The sequence below is a fragment of the Branchiostoma floridae genome, chromosome 5, assembly GCF_000003815.2.
Source record: "Branchiostoma floridae strain S238N-H82 chromosome 5, Bfl_VNyyK, whole genome shotgun sequence".
Lineage (NCBI taxonomy): Eukaryota > Metazoa > Chordata > Leptocardii > Amphioxiformes > Branchiostomatidae > Branchiostoma > Branchiostoma floridae.
Genome location: NC_049983.1, coordinates 15,880,009 through 15,903,170, shown reverse-complemented (window position 1 = coordinate 15,903,170; position 23,162 = coordinate 15,880,009). Strand labels below are relative to the sequence as shown.

General features: G+C 42.7%; 1 protein-coding gene across 2 annotated transcripts in view; it reads left to right on the top strand.

Annotated features, from left to right (window-relative positions):
• The window catches only part of LOC118415805, a 54,872-nt gene that overhangs the window by 3,014 nt on the left and 28,696 nt on the right, over positions 1–23,162 (top strand). For both annotated transcript variants that reach the window (XM_035820635.1, XM_035820634.1), the window contains exons 2-11: positions 3,712–3,940; positions 4,157–4,319; positions 4,503–4,668; positions 8,938–9,064; positions 20,519–20,589; positions 21,070–21,174; positions 21,414–21,584; positions 22,153–22,246; positions 22,393–22,506; positions 22,922–23,074. In XM_035820635.1, coding sequence (XP_035676528.1) covers positions 3,712–3,940; positions 4,157–4,319; positions 4,503–4,668; positions 8,938–9,064; positions 20,519–20,589; positions 21,070–21,174; positions 21,414–21,584; positions 22,153–22,246; positions 22,393–22,506; positions 22,922–23,074 — 1,393 coding nt within the window. The remainder of the gene's footprint in view (positions 1–3,711; positions 3,941–4,156; positions 4,320–4,502; positions 4,669–8,937; positions 9,065–20,518; positions 20,590–21,069; positions 21,175–21,413; positions 21,585–22,152; positions 22,247–22,392; positions 22,507–22,921; positions 23,075–23,162) is intronic.

Here is a 23,162-nt window from a genome sequence, read left to right as displayed (position 1 = left end):
CTGTGTTGCTGCTGAACTAGTCTGCGTTTTGATAGTTCGATGGGTAAAATGTTTTTCTCAGTTTTCTCGCGTTTAAGGAATCTCTACCTGACCTTTGGGGATGGGATCATTACTGCACATTGCGCATTGCACATTGCGTACGCTTATAGTGCATTCTGCAGGTATATATTGACCGACCTGACAACGTACCCACTGTATACGTACTTGAGTAGGTCTCTTCCTTTACCTACACAGGGCTTAAATCCAATTGGTATCTATTTGGATTGCATGATATTACTTAAGACATTGTATATCAACCAGGATGGTTGTATTTATAGTTAATTGATGACATGAAAGTATGTCAGGAAGTCCATAAGCGGGTACATCAATCTATCGAAATGAAAAAAAAATACTTGGTATATTTCTAAAGGATGTGTGTTATTGTACCCTTCCACTTTTCTGTGACATGTGCAATTCACCATGGGTTGTTGCTCACCAAATGAGGCTTTCATCGTTATAGGCACCCTTGCCAAAGCTTGCTGCATCATGACATATCATGGCTCTATAACATATAGCCAATATTGGTACAGTAGGGAGAGATTAAGCTGGTTAAAGGAAAAACATAGTGTTTGGGGGGAAATAGTTGTCCAGGACAATGGCAAAGTATACAGTCACGTATAATTCTGCCAATTTATTGTCATTTCTCCTTTTCGTGCGTGTTTATTTTGTAGTGTCCGTTCTTAAGTATTCCACCAACCTATGGCTATGCGTTGAGGTCTATCTCAGCAAATTTATCATTAAGTACATACTGATGTATTTGCGTTCCTGTCAAAGGTGAGGATTAACATGGTCTATTACACAGCAGGAGTCTCTTGTGTTGACAATTCTGTCAAATGAGAGAATGTTGACAACGCCCCCATGCGGGTGAGGCACGAAGGTACCAATAAGTGCTCCATATGCACAATGTGTTCCCAGTCACAATGTGTCATCAAAGAACATTGCAAAGGCCATTCAATCCAGTAGTTGTACAGATTCGAGGCCTATCTAAGTCATCTGATGTGAGTCTTCTACCCTGGATAGGGCAAGATTCTTGTAGAGAAAATGTGCGATGTGTACAGCGTGAGTAAATTTACGTCCATAAGTCTTTTCAAACTGGGTCAAGGGTCACAAAGATGGCTGCCTTCTTTTAAATGGTGATAATGAATTGTTTCCATCATAATCCATTCTTGTTGTTTAATGTCAATAGTTAGTCAGACAGGTGTTAAATATCATTTATATAACATTTCGTAGCCCCAGAATGATTATAGGACACCAACTCAGCGTATGTATGTGAGTAAGTGTGTTAGAGAGAGGGTGGTGGTATCGATATGTTGCCGCTGTAGGAGGGTCTGCATGCTCTTTTACGTAAGGCGTAGGCAGCCTATTTTATATGTAGCGAGTCGAACAAATTTAGCGTAACTGCCTTCCTTGATTTAGCGTAATACGTAGGGGGTTCTTCTGAATTCAGCGTAAATCGTTGTCGGGACCCCCCATGCTGACCCTCTAGTTGCATCCGAGTCGTTTACAATAGGCTAAAAGATAGGTGACCCATACTGACTAAGCTGATAATCTATCCAACGAAAACCTACTTACGTTTTCCTTACATTCTGCATGGTATGCTCTAAATACCTGTTTGCTACTCTTGATTAATTACTTCCATAAAATGGAGGTTAATATATTTTCAGTAGCGTTTGTCTGTCTGTGTACAATATAACTCAAGAACGGCTGGATGGATTGGTTTCATACTTGGTGTGTTGGTGGGGTGATGAAAGCTGGAAATGATTAGATTTTGGCCCCCCTAGCGGTTTTCCTTGGTACTGCAGCGCAACTTCCGGTTTTGCTATCTAGTGTTCTGAACAAGCTATGGTCACGAATTTTAAGTATTAGATAGCTCTTGTGCTCAGGAATAAGTGACATAAGTTTGGGCCTCATGGCGACTAGTTTGGGGATTTTGGTCAAAAACGTCTGAAGTGGATAACTCAAAAAGGGGGAGGGGGCGCCAAGGGGCTGTTCATGAATATGCTGACTTTTTTTACTAGAAATTACGTCATCTATGACGTCATATAAAGTACAAACATCGCCCTTTGAAGGTCTCGGACCGGATTTTCTTTTACGATTTCGAAGGTTGGCGGACAGCCTCAGGCCAAAGGGCTACAGTTCCTCTTTGAAACGTAGGACGCGAAACTTAATCAATATGGTGAAAGCCGTTTACTGCCTCTTTCGACAAACCTATTGGTATCGTCTACTGTCTCTTTATTTGGGATAGAATATGTAGTAAAATTTTAATTTGGGCCCGAAAATAATTTTCTAACACTTTTTTGATCGAAGCTGCTTGGAAAAAACGAATTTTCCCAAGATAACGGCCTACGTAGAGAAACTAAATTCTTCATGGTTGTGTAAAATGGAAATTAGAAAAATTCCATGTGATAACTTTTTTGCAATCTCCGATGACGTAAATTCATCGAAATCACAAGAAAAACGAAAAAAACGCATTACTGTTTCAGCGGTCTAATACAAAAATGGTTTTGCTGGCCGACCAACTACTCCTCGCACAAAAATAATACAACCCATGGGCTTTTCAGGAAATACGAAAAATCTATGCTTAGCTATAACGATCACCAAGCAATAGGGAGCAAACGTTAGGGAGACAACAGCGCACTTCCGGCCTATTACACCACCCTTAAATCAGGTTTTGTGATGTTTAGGTTAAAGACATTTTATTGTTAGTTTTGACCAGGCTTAATGTGCTGTTTGTTAATCTTGTTTAGATAATTAAACACTATTACAAATCTTAGTATGTCCACAAGAGAGATAGAAATCAGGATAGATATAGCAAATAATTAACACATACTACAAAAATTGAATGAAGAAAAATGTGGTAGAAACATAATTGCACCCAGATATACGATAAAACATCATTCATCTTTTGTCAAAATATGGCGGCTGCTAAGGGTTAAAAGAATTGTAGTCGAGTCGTGCATTGTAACCGGTGCAATGGCCTAGTGGGTAGAGTGTTCGCCTTGCATTCGGTAGGTCGTGAGTTCGAACCCCGGCCGGGTCATACCAAAGACTTTAAAAATGGTACATGCTGCTTTCTCTGCTTAGCACTCAGCACTAGAGAGAAAGAGTATGGAAGTTAAACACACATCACTACCAGCGGACCAGCCCCCTGCTGTAGTGGCTTGCACATGTGTGGCCCAAGGGCTACTCGAAATGGAGATGGGCGCCACCCCAAAAGCATCTGCACAGATGTAAGGGTAACTTTAACTTTAACTTTAACGTGCATTGTCTATCATCTAGAACATATTACGTTAGACAAGACATGTGTGTGTGTGTGTGTGTGGGGGGGGGGTATGTGTGTCCATCTCTATCAGTGTAGGCAAATTAAGATTAATTTCATCTTCACTATTCTAAGATTATGCATTTTTGCAGAATTAAAAATGTTACCAATATAATATATGCTATCTAATGCCTAGTTAGTTAAGTTCAGGTTCAAATTACCAAGAACCTAATCATCTTGCATTTCATTATCTCATTATTATCTAATCTTTTTTCTACTGAACTTTCATTTTTTGGTTAAAAATGTATTATTGCACTTCAAAGGTCTGACCGTTACAACACAGCCTAATTCTATTTAACATTATAAAATTCTAATAAACAGTACCATCAAACATGTCAAATTGGGCTGTGTAGATCGACGGCGAGACCCAGCTCCATCTGATGACCCAGACAGCAGGAGACCGACTGAAGAAGTGCCGGGAGATCCTGGAAAGGAACAAGGCTGAGATAGAAGCCTCCCATGCACAGGGTCCGACAGGGGGCGCTCCTGCTTCTGACTGCTGCGACAACCTCGGCCAGCTGGAGTACGACCCGAGGTTCCTGCAGCAGATTGTTAACGACAGCTGTGCTACGTTTACTGCAGGTACGTTATTTGCTTTCATTTGATGTATTTGGATTGAATAAATCGAGCATCGTCAGTTACCGGTCACAAGCGTACTTTTTGTACGTAATAAACGGCACATTACGTTTTAGACACAAATAATGTTAATCTCCTTGTTTTGTAGATAGGTGTGTCTTTTCTATAGGTAGTAAGTTTTCAACCTCTGCAAAAAAAATTGTAAATATGCTCTTTGTTTAGGAAACGGTGATAACACAGTCCGCCCGAATGTCTACGACACCATGAAGTCTAACATACATGAGATGTCTGGGGTGACCTGGCAGTATTATGGCGCAAAGCTGGGCGAGTATCACCAGTTCCCTAAGAACGACAGGTCATGTGAGGGCAATGACCACAGGTTCAGGTAAGATGCAGCTCAAAAAATGAGATCTGTTGTTATAGTGTAATGATTAATTTGTTCAATAGCCTTGTAAACGTTAAAAAATTTCCTAATGTAAGGACAACGATCGCTTAGTTAGTGTATGCTCACCATAGTCACCAAAGCTACATAACGTATGGTATTTCCAACTCCAATTCGTTGTCACAGAAACTGGTACGTGGGTGCGGCCTCTCCTAAGAAGAAGAACGTGGTGATCGTGATGGACGTCAGCGGGTCCATGAGGGAGCCCCCGGGTCCGGAGGAGCAGAACAGACTCAACCTAGCAAAACAGGCAGCTCTGACGGTACTGGAAACCCTCACACCAAGAGACTGGGTGAGTCAGACAGTTAGATCTCTACAACTGGATATGAGTCCCATGTACTGGCGAGTTTATACGGTCGAAACTGTTCTATCAGTCAAATGTACTAGTATTGATTTGTTCTGCTATTTCATTCTGATGACGCTAAAGAAGGATGATGGATGTATCTCGAAAAGTGCAGAATTGATATCCAAATCTAATCCAGTTGTAGAGATTTGATTGTATTTAGATATTTTTCACTTGTATGTCTAAACTTCACAAACGTATCATAACCTATAGTTTACGATTGATTGGCCAGCATAAAACAGTACATTAGTAACGTTATTGAAACAAATCAGTAGGAGTGACGGGTTGAATAGAAGTACTAATGGACCCTTCCAGCCGAACACCATAAATCCAGATCCCTGTTCGATCTCGGGTTCTATTTCAAAACCTCGGTCAAAAACGGCGCGAGTTGCAAAAACATGGCCGCCGCAGCTATTAAGCTGAGAAAACCGACTGACTTCGATTTAGCTTCTTGGACCGTGAAATCCTCTCAGAACGGGCGAGAGAAAAATGCTATGCATTCTTTGTAGAAGGCTGCATCCATTGGATACAGTCGTTTGAGGAGGGGACGATTATAGTTGCGGTAAGTGCGAAATAATATCAGTCAAAGCTTAAGCGGGAGGCGCTTCATAATATTACCTTGTTGGTGGGCAAGAGTGGACATGCGGTCGATGCAGGTGTAAAGATGGGTAACGTTACGTATATATGTGACAGGTTTTCTACCGCGTTTGTTGCATGCATGGTATATGCATACATGCTCAAGAGAAAAACCAAATTAAGAAGAAAGCAGCTCGGTCACTCACGGAGCTTGTACCACATACCAAATATAAGACCCAACTACAAAGTCCGCTAATGCAGAGTCCCGTCTCTTCTACGTACAGTCGAACCTGCCCAAGACGACCACCCGGGGGACCGGAAAAAAGCGGTCGATTTGGACAGGTGGTCGCTGAGAAGAGTATCGACTCAAAACATGCCCGATGCAAAGTATAAATGGTTTCCGTTGTGTTTAATGGCAAATAGCAAGCACACTGCACGCACGCAAAGAAGCGAGGTCTTTAATGTCAAATACAACACGCACACTGTAAACTGTGAATTTAACCCCAAGCTCTTATCAAGCTTTTAATCGATACAGTGTTTTAAAGCTCAATATTTGTACACTAACGTTTTAGACAGTAAGGGAACTTTGATGCTGTCAGTTACCATGCAAGCCTTTATGCGTCGCTGTGTTCTTGATCGCCGTATCAGAAATAACTACGGTGAACCTTTCGAATTCGATGCCCGGTATGTCCCGATAGCGTACTTTCCCACGGGTGAATATACAGTAAAGTTAGACAAAAGCACTCACACAGATCTTTCTTAAAAAGGTATGAGCTACACAGATCTTTCTTAAAAAAGTATGAGGCCATATACGTTTCAGCATTCGTTCACTTTATGATGATATTGATTTAAAAAAAAACTTCTGTAACAACTAAATTCGGATTTTCTTACAACGAAATTTCCTCATATATTACAGCTGCAGTAGACTGCCCCATTGACCCACCCATTGACCACCGCCATCTTTATTATAAACATAACATCGAAATGTCAGTCAAAATCCGACGCAAACTGGCCGATTTCGGCACAAAATCGCGCTAGTTATCATCAAAAATCGATGAAAACCTCAATTTTGAAAATGATGCGGTCGTTATGGGTCCCAATTTGGGTCGGTCGCGGTCGCGTTGGCCAGGTGGTCATTGAGAAAAGGTCGCTTAATGCTTACGTCGATGGGAAAAAAATCGGGACCGAGAAAAAGCGGTCGAAATGGCCAGGTGGTCGCTGAGAAGAGGTGGTCGCTCGGGCAGGTTTGACTGTACATTACTTTACATGTGCATCCTGCCCAGGAACAAAGTAAATGTAGCACCCACCCTTCCCAAACAACTATACTCGGCTGGTGTAGTCTTCAACAAAAAGGCATAGCATCTTTCTTTGGCCATTTCTGTCCCACTAGGGCTATTTTTGACCGAGTATTCGAAATAGAACAGGGGGTTCTATTTGTTCGATATGGCGTTCGGCTGGAAGGGTCCATTGGGAACTATGCTGATCCAAATGTCTTACTGAGGGACGACTGCAGCTTTATAAATAAGTCCACTCTACACGACATATAAGTTTTGCTTCGACTAAAAAATATAAAATACTAGAAAGGCCAACATTTGCTTGGGTGCAAATACAGCATTTCAGCCATACCCATTCCCACGCAACATTGGACTGTTTCAAGTCACCCCCTACGCAACCATTTTAACAGTAAGTTATTCTCGCCACTGTCAAAGTTACGTATCAAAACTAAACGCAAACTGGCCAATTTCCCCGCGTTTTCCGCCAAATAACATTTTCTCGATTGTCTCAACTAACCCTACCAAAGTCAAATCTGCCGAAAATGATTCATATTCAATTGCCATGCGGAATGTTGGTAAATTCAATGACGAAGACTTGTATTCTAACGTTCAATGCACGCACCCGATACTGTTGTCATTAGCGTTTCTTGTCGTTAAAAATGGGAAATCATTAGGCGATAGTATCGGGTATAGATTACGATCCAGTGTTCCAGATCGCTGCCATTAGCGAAGCTTGTCGGTGGCAGACTAATGGTCACTAATGAAACGCTGTGACGCGCATTGCGTGATGGGAGGAGAGCTGACCAGCTGATCAGCATGAACAAAATGGCGGCCCCCTTTTCGTAGCGATAGCCCGGTATCCAGCCGTATATAGCTCCCGGGTCTCTACTGTTCTCTCCGTATCAATATTAGCTCCCGAGCACTGTCCCGAGTCTCTTCTGTTCTCTCTACAAATGGCAGACGAGACTTGGGAGCTACAATATGGCTGGATACCAGGCAAGATGTAGCCTTATGTACGATCTAAAATCAAGTACGCGTACGTAACGTTTATATATATTTTCAAAAGATTATAGCATCCGCGATGATAGCACCACATTGATACTGATAGGAGCCATAGTTTTGATAGTTGCTTGTGGCACGAGGTATATTGACATCGGTTTATGCAAAAAATTATACATGTGTCATTTGAATAAGTATCTAGTGCACCCTTTTACCAAAATTTAGGTCATTTGGTTTTAAAACCAGGGTACAGGAGTCAAAGGTGTACGTTTTTGGTCATAAATTGGCCAAAAAATCGCAAAAATAAGCATTTTGTTGTACTTTACACCAAGTGTTATTGAATTTATATGTAGGGATTATCAAGGCACATCTGTGTCAAATTTCAGCTCATTCGGTTGTAATACCAAGGAACAGGAGTCAAAAGTGTCCATTTTTTTTTGTAAAAAAATGACCAAAAAATCGCAAAAATAAGCATTTGTTGCATTGTACACCAAAAGTGTTATTGAATTTATATGAAGGGATTATCAAGGCACATCTGTGTCAAATTTCAGCTCATTCGGTTGTAATGCCAAGGTACAGGAGCCCAAAGTGTCCTTTTTTGTCAAAAATTGGCCAAAAAAATCGCAAAAAAAAAGCATTTTGTTATACTGTACACCAAGTGTTATTGAATTTATATGTAGGGATTATCAAGGCACATCTGTGTCAAATTTAAGCTCATTCGGTTGTAATACCAAGGTACAGGAGTCAAAAGTGTCCTTTTTTTGATTAAAAAAATGACCAAAAAATCGCAAAAATAAGCATTTGTTGCACTGTACACCAAAAGTGTTATTGAATTTATATGTAGGAATTATCAAGGCACATCTGTGTCAAATTTCAGCTCATTCGGTTGTAATACCAAGGTACAGGAGCCAAAAGTGTCCTTTTTTGGTCAAAAATTGGCCAAAAAATCTCAAAAATAAGCATTTTGTTGTACTGTACACCAAAAGTGTTCTTGAATTTATATGGGGGCATTATATATTATCAAGGCACATCTGTGTCAAATTTCAGCTCATTTGGTTGTAATACCAGGGTACAGGGGCCAAAATATACAGTTTTGGTCTAAAATTGACCCAAAAAACTTAATAAAACCTCTTAAGAGACAGATATGAAAAAATTGGAAAACACGCCCGAGGGTATTAGCCCACTCTACCCTTGTGCTAAATTTCAGGTCATTCGGTCCAGGAACGACGGAGATGATTCGATTTGAAGATTTGAGAGAGACGAAAGAAAGAAAGAAGAAAGAAACATTACGAATACAATATATTTCACCATACCTATGGTATGGCTGAAATATAAATATGTACGTTTACAACTATTTGTTTCTCACTAGGGAGGAGTGGTGTCGTTCAGTGCCCGGGCAGAGGCACCAGAAGGGTGTCTCGGAGACAGTCTGGGAGAAGCCAACCCAACTAACATCGGGATTATGCAGGACTTCATCAACCAACGTGTGCCTGAAAGTGAGTTACAGCTTGTTTCCAATTGTCTAGATCATTCAACTTATCATGTAAAGTTCAGTTCAGTTCATCCTCGTATGAGGTGCCATTAACTTAACAATGTCCGACCATGCATCTCTGTCTAGCATGGCGGCTAGCAAGTTGTAGTCCTTTAACCCTCAAACACCCGAGTGGGGTCCATTTGGACCCCAGGCGTAAATTTTGAAGTACCATTTGAACATTTTTTATCTGACGAAAAAAATCCTTCCTTGACTTTGTCAGCCAATATCTTTTATACCATCTCCTAAGTTTTTATGAAGATTGGTACAATACTGTGGAAGCTATAAAGAAAGTCCGTGATCAGTCCGTCTGAGGTCCAAACGGACCCCAGCCAAAAAGTGCAGGTTTTGAAACAAACTTTTGAGTCTAACTCCCTAACTACTTATCCTATCACCACCAAACTTTCAGAGAATAGTAAACATGTAAAATTAAATCCTCCTTAAAACTTCTGTGTCATCACCATATAATATGACGACATTATGACGTCATTTAGCTTATAAGGGCGGCCATCTTGGATTTTGACTAATGAAGTCATGAAATTAGCATAAATTATAAATTTTGAATCATGAAAATAGCATTTAACTTCATAGAATTTAATTGTTGTAAGAAAATAAGCATGGTTTACCAAAAAAAAACTTGTTGAAATCGAAATTGGAATTTTTTTTGCAAAAATATGCCTGTCATCATTCCGTTGCCATGGCAACCCTAAATAATGCTAAATTTACTTTATTGACAAAAATATTTTGCAAACAATATTTTGTGATATATTACCAAGTTTCGTAGCTTTAGCACTAGCCGTTCATGAGTTATTGGACATAAAGGTTGCTGATGGCCTCAAAATTCCCCTCTCTGGTCAGAATGGGTTTAGCGCAAAACATGGTTCTTCTGATCTTTTGCATAAATTATGATAATGAGGTGGAATTAGCAACACCTTAACATGTCAAAATATTCCTCTTACATTGACGAAGCAATGTATGCACAATGATCACCGATAGGAATTGGAACTGAGATGTTATGAACAAAACATTTTGGGGTCCGTTTGGACCCCACTCGGTCATTTTAGTCGCCAAAAATGGTTGGGTGCTTCAGGGTTAAACCAACATCATCCTCCAGCACTTTCAAGTGTCAGGTTCGGTCGTCCCCTTTTTCTTTTTGCATCAGGTTCCCAGAGGAGAACTTTGGCGGCCATCTCCTCATGACGGTCTACATGGCCAGCAAGAGCCAGTCTTCTATTCTGAATAGTTCTAGTGACCGGGGGAAGTCCGTTGTACAGTTTTTTTTGTTTTCGATGTGACTCTGCCAGGGTACATTCAGAGCATAACGAAGCAGACGTGTGTAATTACCATCCAGTTTCTTCGACAGAGACTTAGTTAGTGTCCATGAGTCTGAACCATAAATCAAGATAGCCTCTACACATGCTTTAAATACTTTCAGCTTTGTGGTGTTTTGAATGGGGGCCTTCCATACCTTTGATAGGGCATGGCATGCACCCCAGGCTTGGCCAATACGAACATTGACATCATACACAGAGTTACTATTATAGCTGCCTAAGTACTTAAAGTCACTAACCCGTTCAATAGTGGACCCATCTCTGTCTAGTAAGGCCTGAGGGTGATCACTTGGATTTATGTGCATCACTTTGGTTTTTGAGGAATTGAGATATAGGCCAATTTACTGAGTGGCACATTCCACTCTGTGTAGGAGGTTTTGCGCAGCTTGGATAGTGTCCTCGAGTAGACCAATATCGTTTGCGAAGTCCAAGTCTGAAATGACCACTGCTGGGTGCCTGGAGCTCTGCCTTCGTTGCAGTGTAATAAAAGTGATTATAAAAAGGAAAGGTGCGAGGGGATCTACCTGTAAATCCCCTGTGTCAATCTTGAAGAAGTCAGTTTCCCCCTCTGGGGTGAGGACTGTAGCAGTTGTGTTGTCATACATGATTTTGATCGCATTAACTATTGGGGGTGGTATGCCATATGCTAACAGAATTTCAAACATTGTAGTGCGATTGACAGAGTCAAGGGCTTTTTTGAAATCAATGAATATGAGAACTGCTTCTTTCTGGTGGTTCTGGACCTCTTCTACAATCCTACGGAGAGCCAGAATTTGTCCTGATGTTGAACGGGAAGGTCGGATCCATTTTGATTTGGGCGGAGAAGTTTATCGATGAACGGTCTTAGTCTATTCAATAAGAGGCGGTTGTAGACCTTTGCAGCCACTTGTGTGAGGGAAATGCCTCTACAATTGTCGGGAAGTGTCAAGTTACCTTTCTTTGGAACAGGTACAATACCTGCACGACCCCTCTCTGGTGGCGTGTGCCCGGCTAGTGTCTGGTTACAGAAAAAAGGTAAGACTTTCGCTGGTCTTGGGGAGTTTCCATACTTCCAAAGGTAGGCCATCAAGCCCGGGGGCCTTCCCTGGTTTCATCTGTTTAAGAGCAATGTCTACTTCATGTTGTGAGAAAGGGTTGCAATTGATGTTGGTGTTCAAGTTAAACACTGGATTAATTGACACTCCAATGGAGCTGGACAGCGGGTTTTCGGCAGAGAGCAACTTGGAGAAATGGTTTTTCCACGTATTGAGTCTATCTTCGCCCTGGATGAATATGACTCCAGATTTCTTGCCAGACAGCTCATGGATCACTTTTAAGGCTTTCATGTGTTCCAGATCTGCGCACACTTCAAAAGACTAAAGTGTTTTACAAATTCTATTCTCTGTAGTTTTGTCATAAGTCTCTCTGAGTTGAGTCTGAGCGGCTTGAACATTGCTTGTTGCAGAACGAAGGGTGATTCGTCATGCAGCTGCAACTTCAGGGCTCTCGGCTGGGTTGATGTCCCTGGGTGGCTTGCGAGGGAGCTGTTTGGATCCAACTTCATTGCAGATTCTCACAAATTCACTGTACGACTTGCAGTTTTCTGGGAGCTCAGCAAAGTTCTAGGAAATGCAAGTGTCAATCTTGCTTGCCAGGGCTTCGTCGTCCCTAACTGCTCTCCAGTACAACTTTTTACGAGATGAGATTTTAGGTGCACGGATAGTTTCCTAATTGTCCTGCGTAATCATTGGTCCTCCGGTATAGGTGATAGATGATGCGGAGATTGCCGTCTGGAGCCTAAAGTTTCATGGTTTCTAATGCGACCGCTCCTGAGCGGTCGCGTGCTTCCCCGAGGAAAATGTCTCAGGGCGGGCTAGGTGGGTCGCTTTAGGCCCAGCGGCAGCCGGAGAACCAATTCTCTGTGGATAGATCACTACACGGTCATCCTTATATGGTGAGATGAGAGATCACCTGACCTTCTGACCAATGCCATCGCAGGACAATTAGTTTCCTAATTGTCCTGCGTAATCATTGGTCCTCCGGTATAGGTGATAGATGATGCGGAGATTGCCGTCTTTCGCACTAGTTGCACTTGTTACTTCTGCCCTTACCTTCCCTAAAACACGCCCAGTGTGTCCAAGTAGATCACACTCTTCTTCTTAAATCATAACTTACCCCAACTCTCATTTCATTTCATTCAATCTATCATTTATCCCCACTCTCATTTCACGCTATACAATCCCCATTCTCATTTCATACTATGCAAACCAACCTCTGTTCTCACTCTCATCTCAAGTTATATACATCATCAACTATTCCGACTCTCAACTCATTTTATACAAACCATTATCTGGTGCCGTTCGCATATATGCAAATCAACTATCAAGCTCGTAATAGAGATCACCATTTACCCCAGCACTTTACAACGCCTCGTTTAAGAATAAATGAACTAAGACTATGAATCTAAAATACAATATCTAGAGAGCACGACAAATGTCTCTCAAAACTAAAGCTGAAAACTATCAACCATCAGCAAACTAAGAAAGAACGTGCTACAGAAAAGAGACACACCACACAACAAAGTACTTTAATCATAACCTGAAGACATCAGGTGAATTCACGCATATACAAAACACATAGATACATATATGCAATATGCCTATCCAAATTCATCAAAGTCTATACAATCTTCTTTCCCTTTAATGAAAATGTAGAAGACTCTTGCTTTACACAAAAACCTAGAAGTCCGGACCAGTCCAATTTTATATCCTAAATCCAGTCATATCCAACCAAACAACATCTTCTTTACAACAATATCCAAACTCAGACTATGCTTCACTGGCCCCTCTACAGGTGCCCCTGCTCCTGACGTCAGAGAGCAGACCAATGTGACAGGGGTCGGAATTCCGGGCTCCTTCTTGTGGCGTACGTCCGGGCTTCCCCTAAACAGAAGCTCCGTAGCCTGGTCTGTCTCTTGTCGCTCCAATATCTCTGTTCGCTGAATCAGAGCTAGCGTTCTTGTCAGTAACATGCCACGCACAAACACCTCTGTTTTACCTGCACGTTAACTCTTTTCCTCATGACGACTTAGTGTCGAAAACCGGGGAACAAATACTTTACACCCCCAATCGACCTAGCGTCGAAAACCGGGGAACAAATACTTTACACCCCCAATCGACCTAGTGTCGAAAACCGGGGAACAAATACTTTACACCCCCAATCAACTTAGTGTCGAAAACCGGGGAACAAATACTTTACACCCCCAATCAACTTAGTGTCGAAAACCGGGGAACAAATACTTTACACCCCCAATCGACCTAGCGTCGAAAACCGGGGAACAAATACTTTACTACACCCCCAATCGACCTAGCGTCGAAAACCGGGGAACAAATACTTTACTACACCCCCAATCGACCTAGCGTCGAAAACCGGGGAAAAACATTCCATGCATTACACTCCCACTCGACCTAGCGTCGAAACCGGGAAAATGCTTACTAAAGACGAACAAACACAGAAAACAACGAAACCAATCAAAGAGTCGCCAGCTGACTCGGAACCACCACTGCTAGGACCAGGACTGGTGCTTGGTGCCTTGGTGCCACCGCCACGTGAACTAGGACTGGAGCCGACTGCTAACTCGGAGCCACCACACGTCCGGACTGGAGCCACCTGCTGAGCCGAAGCCGTCAATCCGCTGCGGGAGGAAAAGAAACAAAACAAGAGCCGCTAATGCCACCACCGCTATGGCCCGGGCTGGAATCGCTTCAGATTGTTGACTGCGTGAACCGGGACTGGAACAGCCTGCTGACTCGGTGCCGCCGCCGCGTGAACCAGGACTGGAGCCGCGTGAAGAGCCGAAGCTGGCCAGCGCCGCCATCTCCTGTCTAAATCGTGTAACCAAGAAAGACTGGTCCGCACCGGCTACGACAGGAACTGGTAAACAAAGACGTACATAGTTAACAAGGTGCAAGATGGCAAAACAACGTCGTAACATTCTCTCTTCTCAACCAAACCAACCACACTGCTGTCTGGTTACAAAGGGCCACAACGTGCCGATAACATGCCTCCCAGCAGCCTTTTACACAGCTTCTAAGCAACTTCCAAACCACAACTGGCATACACGCAAATCCAACCATGCCAAAAGAAAAGAACTCGAAATGCGGAATACAATGTTTTCCCCAACAAAATCAAACGACATCTAACCCCCATACACAATCTAATAATACAACGTATCCTCTAAGACAAATTCAATCGAAAGCAAAGCTTACGTAACCGTAAACTTTTTTCACCAAGCACCGGGATAAAATCAGGAATCTGAAGAAGGTGGCCCGTGCAGCACGGTGTCGCAGAGCCAGCAAATCTGCATATGAAGTCTGGCCTGGTGAAAGCTTCAGTTCCGTCGTCGAACAGGAGATCTGTAGACTAACTCAGAAACAAACATGTGAAAACCTGCGTCTCCCACTCGCCAATCCTCCTCGCTCGGAGCCGATGAACAAAACGTCGAAAGAAAACGAAAATATCCACAAATAATTAACATCTAATCATAAAAACACTTCCTAACTCGGCAATAAGGAAATCAAGGCAAACCAAGCAAGGAATGCATGTGAGGGGAAAATAATTAAGTCAACGTGTGTCCGGGCCTCGTGGCAACCCCTGCAGCCTGCACCAAATTTGTCTTGCTAATTTTCTGGCAAGTAAAACAGTTAGAGACACACATAAAACATATCTCACACCTGAAATCTTCCACAAATCTTGACAAGCAGTGCGGCTTCACTAGAAAAGAAACGCGCCAAATCAATTAGCAGAACACATTCCACACCTGGCGGCTGGTCATCGCAGCTGAGAACAAAGGAATTGTCGTACAGCATGCCCCAAAATGTATCTCGCCAAGGTGAAACCTCGTGGAACTAACTACAAGAGGAGAAAAGCTGGAATCACAACGAAGTCAGATGCCGACGTTTGGCGAAGACACGTACAAGAACAGGGCAACAAAGAATGTTAGCACATCAAACACGTGGCACAGGAAAATTCCCTCAAATATACAAAGCACGGAAAACAAGTTTCACCAAATTCACCAATTCACCAAACCTTCATTTTTCCCTTCTGAAGGAAGGGACCATGGATAGAACATTTCCGGGCAAACGTGTCTGCGCGTGCACTCTTCGAATCTAGTAGACATTTTCCTCGGGGAAGCTGCTGTGGTCGGAGCGTAGAAAAGCGTGGCAGCGGCTGACGGAGAACCAATTCTCTGTGGATAGATCACTACACAGTCATCCTTATATGGTGAGATGAGAGATCACCTGACCTTCTGACCAATGCCATCGCAGGACAATTACTGAGACGTATTTCAGTGGACACCATTCTATGGTCGCTGCCAATGGGGTTTGAAGAGTTGTACGCCTGACAGTCTTTGATGCTATTTCTCCACCTCCTTCAATCTGTAAAGACAGAAGTCCGGCAATCTGTGCCAGGTTCCCCTTGGGGGATCCCCATGTCCACAGCCTTTTCTTGGGTTTCTGAAACGAGGCATAACCAATTAAGAGGTTGTGCTGTTGAATAAACTCAATAAGATGTTGTCCGTTTGTTGCTAGGTGGTAGGAGATAAAATAAATAATATGGCATGCGGTGGTGTGGTCTTAGGGTTTCTTCTGATAGTCATTGCTACTATGCGGTCAGAGATTTTACTGACTGATGACACTAAGGGAAGTATGGATGTAGCCACTGCAATGCCCACGCCCCCAATGGTTGAGTTATTGGAGTTCTTAAACGCAGACGAGGTAAACTGTGTGTTGGAACACAGGTCCTGGGCAAATGTCTGGTTCGTAACCAGTATGCATAATACGATGTTATTGATCTTGATTGAGTACTGGACAACGCCCCTCAGTTGGGGCAAAGCGTCCAGGGAGAGTGCTGCGCCTTAATGTCCCCTGAGGCGTCGGAGAACTGCCTCCTTGAACTTTGGAGCGTCTGTGATCTCCGTGACCTCGTATGGTAGAGAGTTCCAATCTCTCACGGTGTGTGGGAAGAAGGAATGTCTGTAGCAGTCTTTGTGAAAAGGTAGAGCCTTGTAAGAATTTGGGTTTGAGTGTCGCGATTGGCGCGGTACAGGCTTTAGATGAGTTTCGACCGGTAGGACTACTTTATGGTGTCTTGCTTTCTGTAAAATTGTTAATCTATTTGCTGTCCTTCTGTTGCGTAAAGTATCCCACCCCAAATCAGAGACAAGTTTAGTGACACTGTCATAACTATGATACGAATTTGTGACAAATCTGGCCGCTCTTTTTTGAACGGACTCTAACTTAGCAATGTGCTCCTTGTGGTATGGATCCCAGGCAGCGCTGGAATACTCTAAATGTGGTCTAACAAGGGATGTATATGCATTTGTTTTGACTAATTTGGGGCAGTTATAAAGATTGCGTCTCACAAAGCCTAACGTCTTGTTAGCCTTGGAAGCAATGTACTGTATGTGTTGTGACCAAGAGAGCTGGTTATTGAGCGTGACTCCTAAGTATTTGTGGTTGTTAGTCTCGGCTAGAACATGACTTCCTAGTTTGTAGTCATAGAGTTTAGGTTTACGTTTGTGGGTATAACGCATAACAAAACATTTGTCCGGGTGTAATTTCATCTGCCATGTGTTTTGCCATGTATCTAATGTATTGATGTCCTCTTGTAAGAGGATGTGATCTCTGTCACTGTTTATCTCCCTGTAGATGACACAGTCATCCGCAAAGAGACGGATGTTAGAGTTGAGGTTGTCAGCCATTAATATATACTAAGAACAGTAGTGGTCCCTAATACCATAATTTTGGAGTTTTAGGAGTAAGCGGTCATGAGGTACCTTGTCGAAAGCATTTGCGAAGTCGGTTATAATCATGTCAGTTTGCGACTTGTTATCTAGAGAAAGGGCTAAGTCAGTTGTAGTTAAAATAAGTTGGGTTTCACATGAACGCTTTTTCCTAAACCCATGTTGTTTGTCAGATAATATAGAGTATTTGTCAAAATGATCCATCATCTGTGATTGCACTATGTGCTCCATAACCTTACTACAAACACATGTGAGAGAAACAGGACGATAATTTGCAGGATCAGTCCTGTCCCCCTTTTTAAAGATGGGAGAGATATTGGCATGTAGCCATGGGGAAGGGATTTGACCAGTTTCAAGTGATTTCTGGCAAATAATAGTCAGAGCAGGGGCTAACTCAGCAGCTGCTAGTTTGAGGATCCTTGCTGGTAGACCGTCTGGTCCACCAGCTTTGTGTGGATTCAGATCTTTTAGGAGTTTGGTAACTCCGTTCACATTGATGGAAAAGTCAGGCATAGTGGGGAAAGAACTACGGAGGAGGTGGGGCATGTGTTCCTCCTCTCGTGTAAAGACAGAGCTGAATTGGTTGATAAGGATGTTAGCTTTGTTTCTGAATGTGTATTGAATGCAGACAGCAGTAATCATAACATCTGTCATAATCTTGTTTAGCTCTGCTATGGCGGATTGGTGAGCAAGAGTTTTACAATTCAATGTTGACAAGATGATCGAATTACTTGGTGTTAGAAGACCTCTTTCAGAGGTGGGATTCCTCCTAGTAGCCTTGTCAGGAGGGAGGGAGAGACTTCCACTGACCTGGAGGAGGGAGGGTTGGTGCTGGATTTAGCCTGGTTGCCACCAGCTATAGTCGATCTGCCACGGAAGGACATCTTCGTGGTTTCGAATGGCTGCAGTGTTTACACTGTGATGTAGTGATTCTACCACCCCGCAGTTGTCCGCTAACTGGACTAGGGAACGTAGAATACAGGTACGTGCGCCCAGCGTCGTTGTGAGTGCTGCCGTTGGCAGGAAGGAAGGTTCCAGCTCGTCCGCCAGTACTGCACATACACCTCGCTGCGACCCGAGGTTTCACCGTGGTACTGTACTATCCCAAATATGATCTATCCCAAAAGCGCTTTTAGGATAAAAGCACTTCTGGGATAGTCCTGCATCCTAAATGTGCTTCTATTCTAAAAGCGCCCTAAGCCAGAGCGCATCCTGGATATCCCAAACGCGCTACTTTGTCGCCGTCAGTCATGGTGATTGACAGGACCGCAAGCGGCGATTGTTTCCAAATTTGGTTCGACCTCGCGAGACGTCGCGACAGTCTACTTGCGAGAGTTGCGCGAATTCCACCATTTAGAGTCATTTATTCAAGACGTCTTGTTTCTGAAATAAAAGCATTGATGGACTGCATGTGATGATATATATCTGCAACAGTCCTTTTAGTTAGTGATGAAATTTCTCAAAGCCCTGTCGTAATGTATAGTAGCTTTTATTTCTCCTTTATGGATATGAAAAGAAAAGATAACAAATCTTCTAATGAAAGTTATATTTATTGCAAGTTAATGCACAGAGGTAATTATACACTGCTGAATACAATATGTATACAGTGTACACAGATGATGGGACATTTATCAAACTTAAATCCATGCAGATTAAACACTATTTTGTCCTTTTGATTCTCACTATATGATTTCATCAATCTAATTGTGCATGGAAGACACAGAAAGCAATTCTCAATAGTACATCCCAAGATGTACTACAAAATGTACCATATAAAATGTATTACAAAATGTACCATAATAAAACATGATGACAGTCAGTGAAAACGTCCAGCTGCACATTGATCAATTCCCCAAGCCATTCAGTTCCCATGTTGTATTCTATCGCAAAAGTGCTTCTGGGATAGAAGCAGATGTTCGTCTAACAAGAATAGTAGATTGTCGTCTATCCTAAAAAGCGCTTCTGGGATAAAATGTGCTTCTATCCTAAAAGCGCTTCTGGGATATCCAGAATACCGACGGTCGCAAGTGAAGGAGCGCATTCTGGATATCCTAGAAGCGCTTTTGGGATAGAAGCACATTTGGGATAGATCTGCATCCAAAATCTGCTTCTATCCTAAAATCGCTTCTAGGATATCCAGAACACGTCGCAAGCGAAGAAGCGCATTCTGGATATCCTGAGTGCGCCCCTGTCGAAGGAGGCCAACATCTGTCTTCTCCTGTGCAGGGTGACTATGTTAATGGTTTGCTGAATTTTAGCTTCTGGTTTTGATTCGAACTATCGAACCGGAGATAGCGATACTACCTCGGTGTGTGGGGTCCATGCAGTCAACACGTCGCGAGAAAATGGCAGCGGTCACTTCTGGCGATTGTTTACACCAAAGTTTCCATATTTAGTTCGACCTCGCGACACCTGCCGTAATCTACGTGATGGAAATCCGCAGTTTATAAAGCAAGCGCTGAACCTAGAGTTTACGTGATTATGTGAGGATTAGATCGTGCCACGGAGTCCCCCAAAATGATTTGGTTTGTGCAAACTACGTTGATATGGTGTAAGTATATGCGATCTTCTATCACAATCAAACCCGGAAGTGACCGCGTGGGAGAACAAAGATGGCGGCCTCAGGTTGACTACGAAAAATTACATACAAGATAGTCTCCGCCTCCTAAGATATTAAGCTCCTCCCACAAGTGCGCGTTCTGGATAAACACGCCGGCTTATCCTGAATGCGCTCCGACAGAAGCGCTTTCAGGATATCCAGATTGCGCTCCTCGCTTGCGACGCGTTCTGGATATCCCAGAAGCGCTTTTAGGATAGAAGCACATTTTGGATGCCGGTCTATCCTAAAAGCGCTTCTATCCTAGAAGCGCTTCTAGGATAGACGACAATCTAGGACGTGACAGTACGGTAGTACGTCGAGGCCACGTTTTTAGAACGTAGTAACAAAGGACAAACGTCGGAGAACTCAAAATAAAATAGCTGTGTTGGCACTACGCAGCCTAGCCCAAGGTACCTGAAGGTGGGAGGGGGTACGGGCTGTGTAACGTAAACAATGTGAAAGGTTGGCTAACTAAGAAACAGAACACATAAATGAACATAAGAGAACTTTAAACCCTATCTAAAGTCCAAGCTTCGTGACCTCTGACCTTCACTCATTGTAAACGCCGCCAATGAATGCCGTTTCCTTGATTATGTATTTGTGACTATGAATGGTGACTATCTATGATAATCTCTGTTGAAAATATGAAACAAAACTTGTGCCTGATCATTCTACTGACAATAATTTCTTACGTGTCTTGCCTAGCCATTACTGTGTACGCCGAAGGATTCAAGAAAGCCTTCAACATGTTTCATGAGGCTAAGAACAAAAAGCCGGTAAGGCAATGTTCTCACGACTTAACCAACATTTCCACATTCTATTCATTTATACTGTTATGCTGTATGATGTTGATTACTTTCTAGTTTGATGAAAGTGAGCGTCGTTAACCGGTTGGATTATGTAATTATCCGGATTGTCATTTTGTGTATAATTCGTCGTAAAATCAGCTAGGTTGTTTTCTGACCTGTTGCAAATCAATCAGCATTGCCCTCGGTGTTATTATAGTTATGGTCCTTGGTCAGGAAACTATAAACGCCGACACACTACGTTGGTAATAGGCCACTTGCAAGGCGTCATGTTGCGCCTTAAGCACTGAATGAAAACTGGGCTAGTAAATGCTATCAATGCCTATCATCAAATACCCAATTCAATTTGGCACAAACATTTGTAAATTAGATACAATACCATCAACAATAAGGAATGAAGCACCTATAAAGATTAATGGTGGCTTTCTCCAAATGATAAATATCCCACAGGAGCAGTTTGAAGACTGCTATAACATCATCATTTTCCTGAGTGATGGGTCACCAACAGATACCTACTTCTCACTGGACGACATTGTGAAAGGCCAGGATCTCATGGTAAGGCGAGATCAAACAACCCTTGAAGACGTTCATAATTATGCAAACAGAAGTTTACTTATTATACACTATCACTTATACATTTGGCATAGTAAAAGTACCAGCCAGCTTGACTTAAGATTTGCATTTGTTTTACATCAACCACTGGCGATGATCGCTCAAATGACGTAGGGGACCTTATCCCGTATCTGTTCTTGAAAACAAATTCAATCGTTTGACGCACTTGCCATTTCACACAGGAGCGTTCTGTACACATCTTTACCTACGGGCTGGGAGCCAGTCTCCAACAAGCTAGTAGTGGCTGGGCCAACGACCCCAACAATCCATTTGTCAGGCTGCCGGCATTGGAGTTCCTCGCTACTCTTGCAGACCAGAACAACCACCAGATCACGGGCGCTGTGGAGTGGACGGTAGGGACCTCCTTCGTTTAATAGTTAGAAGGCTTTTTATATCGGAGAGAATTGGCTGACCGTTCTCAAAGTAAATATCAAAGAAATAACGTGCATCATCGTCAACCTCAGTGCAGAGGACTTGCCAAACAACATACGTATGCGACAACGGGAACATGCAGATACAGATGCGAACTCGAATAACTTTGACGATCAGACAAAACCACACATCTGCTTGACAATATCCATTTACCGCATGACCCACATACAGGGGATCTGGACCAATACACCGGAAGGTGAACATTTTGTAGGGGTGTTATTCCTATAACATCCATAATAAAATCACCTGCCGCCGAAAAAAACGAACACGTGCATCATCACCAACCTCAGTACAGAGGACCTACCAAACCACATAGGATTCAGACAACGGGAACATACAGATACAGATACGAACGCGCATAAACGTGACAAAACTAAAAGTCTTTCGCCAGAGGTTACCCTCTGGTCACAGACTAACAATCGATATAATGTATGTACGCTGTCCCAAATATTAAACTTAAGATGTCTTTATTGTTCTTTCGTCCACTAGAACCGTTACTGCACCCAAGGACTCTACGGATCATGTTTTAGCACAAACAGGGATCCTCAAGGCGTGGGACCGTGGGGCAGGACAGAGTATATAGGTAAGTGTCAGGATCATTTGTGACTGTTTGTCGGCTTACTTGGTAATTAGAAAATGATCTATCCGTATAGACGTAATCTAGCTACTTTTAAAATCCAATTTCCCAACAAATGTTTATTTTTTTTATCTTGCCGTGCACAACTCCAGATGACAACGAGGGAGACAAACTGAAGACCATCATGGGCAGCTACTACGACTTCTTCCCGTTCTCATCCGACCCTGAGCCGACCTACTCTGTACCAACCAACGACGAACATCTTGGTATAGTTCCACAACTTATTTCTGTTTACCAGTACTTGATGAATACCATATTTAGATGGATATAGCTTTTTTCATACATGTAACATGTAATATTTGTGCACGTGATGCATGGTGTTTTCTGAGCAAAATTGTAGACTCTTTCACTTCTTATGCTGGTAAACGATATCAATTTGTCGGTCTGTTGTCTTACAGAGGTCTACAATTTTCCCAGTGACTTTCATTGTTTGTTAACGTTCTCCCTCACTGCAAAAACGTCTAGACAATGGCGATTTCTTTCCTTGCAAAGTGTAGGTATAGCCCAGACCACAATGCTCCATGTTCTCTAAACTTTGAGATTGCTTATTTATTACAACATGTCTCTCCTCCACTACTGTCCTGACGACTGCCCTTTTATGGCATATTGTTTCTATTCCAGGTCTGGTGATCAATGCCGCGATACCAACCATTGACACCTCTGGCACGTTCTTCGGTGTGACAGCTGTGGACATCTCCATGGACGTCGTGTTCCGTGAGATCGCCAACTTCAACATCGGCAAATATTCATACGCCTTCCTGGTGGACAGAGAGGGTGAGTGGCAGATCACATGGTAAAAGTGTTGCACAATCAATATTGTATTTGTTTATCAATGACATTAATTCACCTTAAGTCATTTATT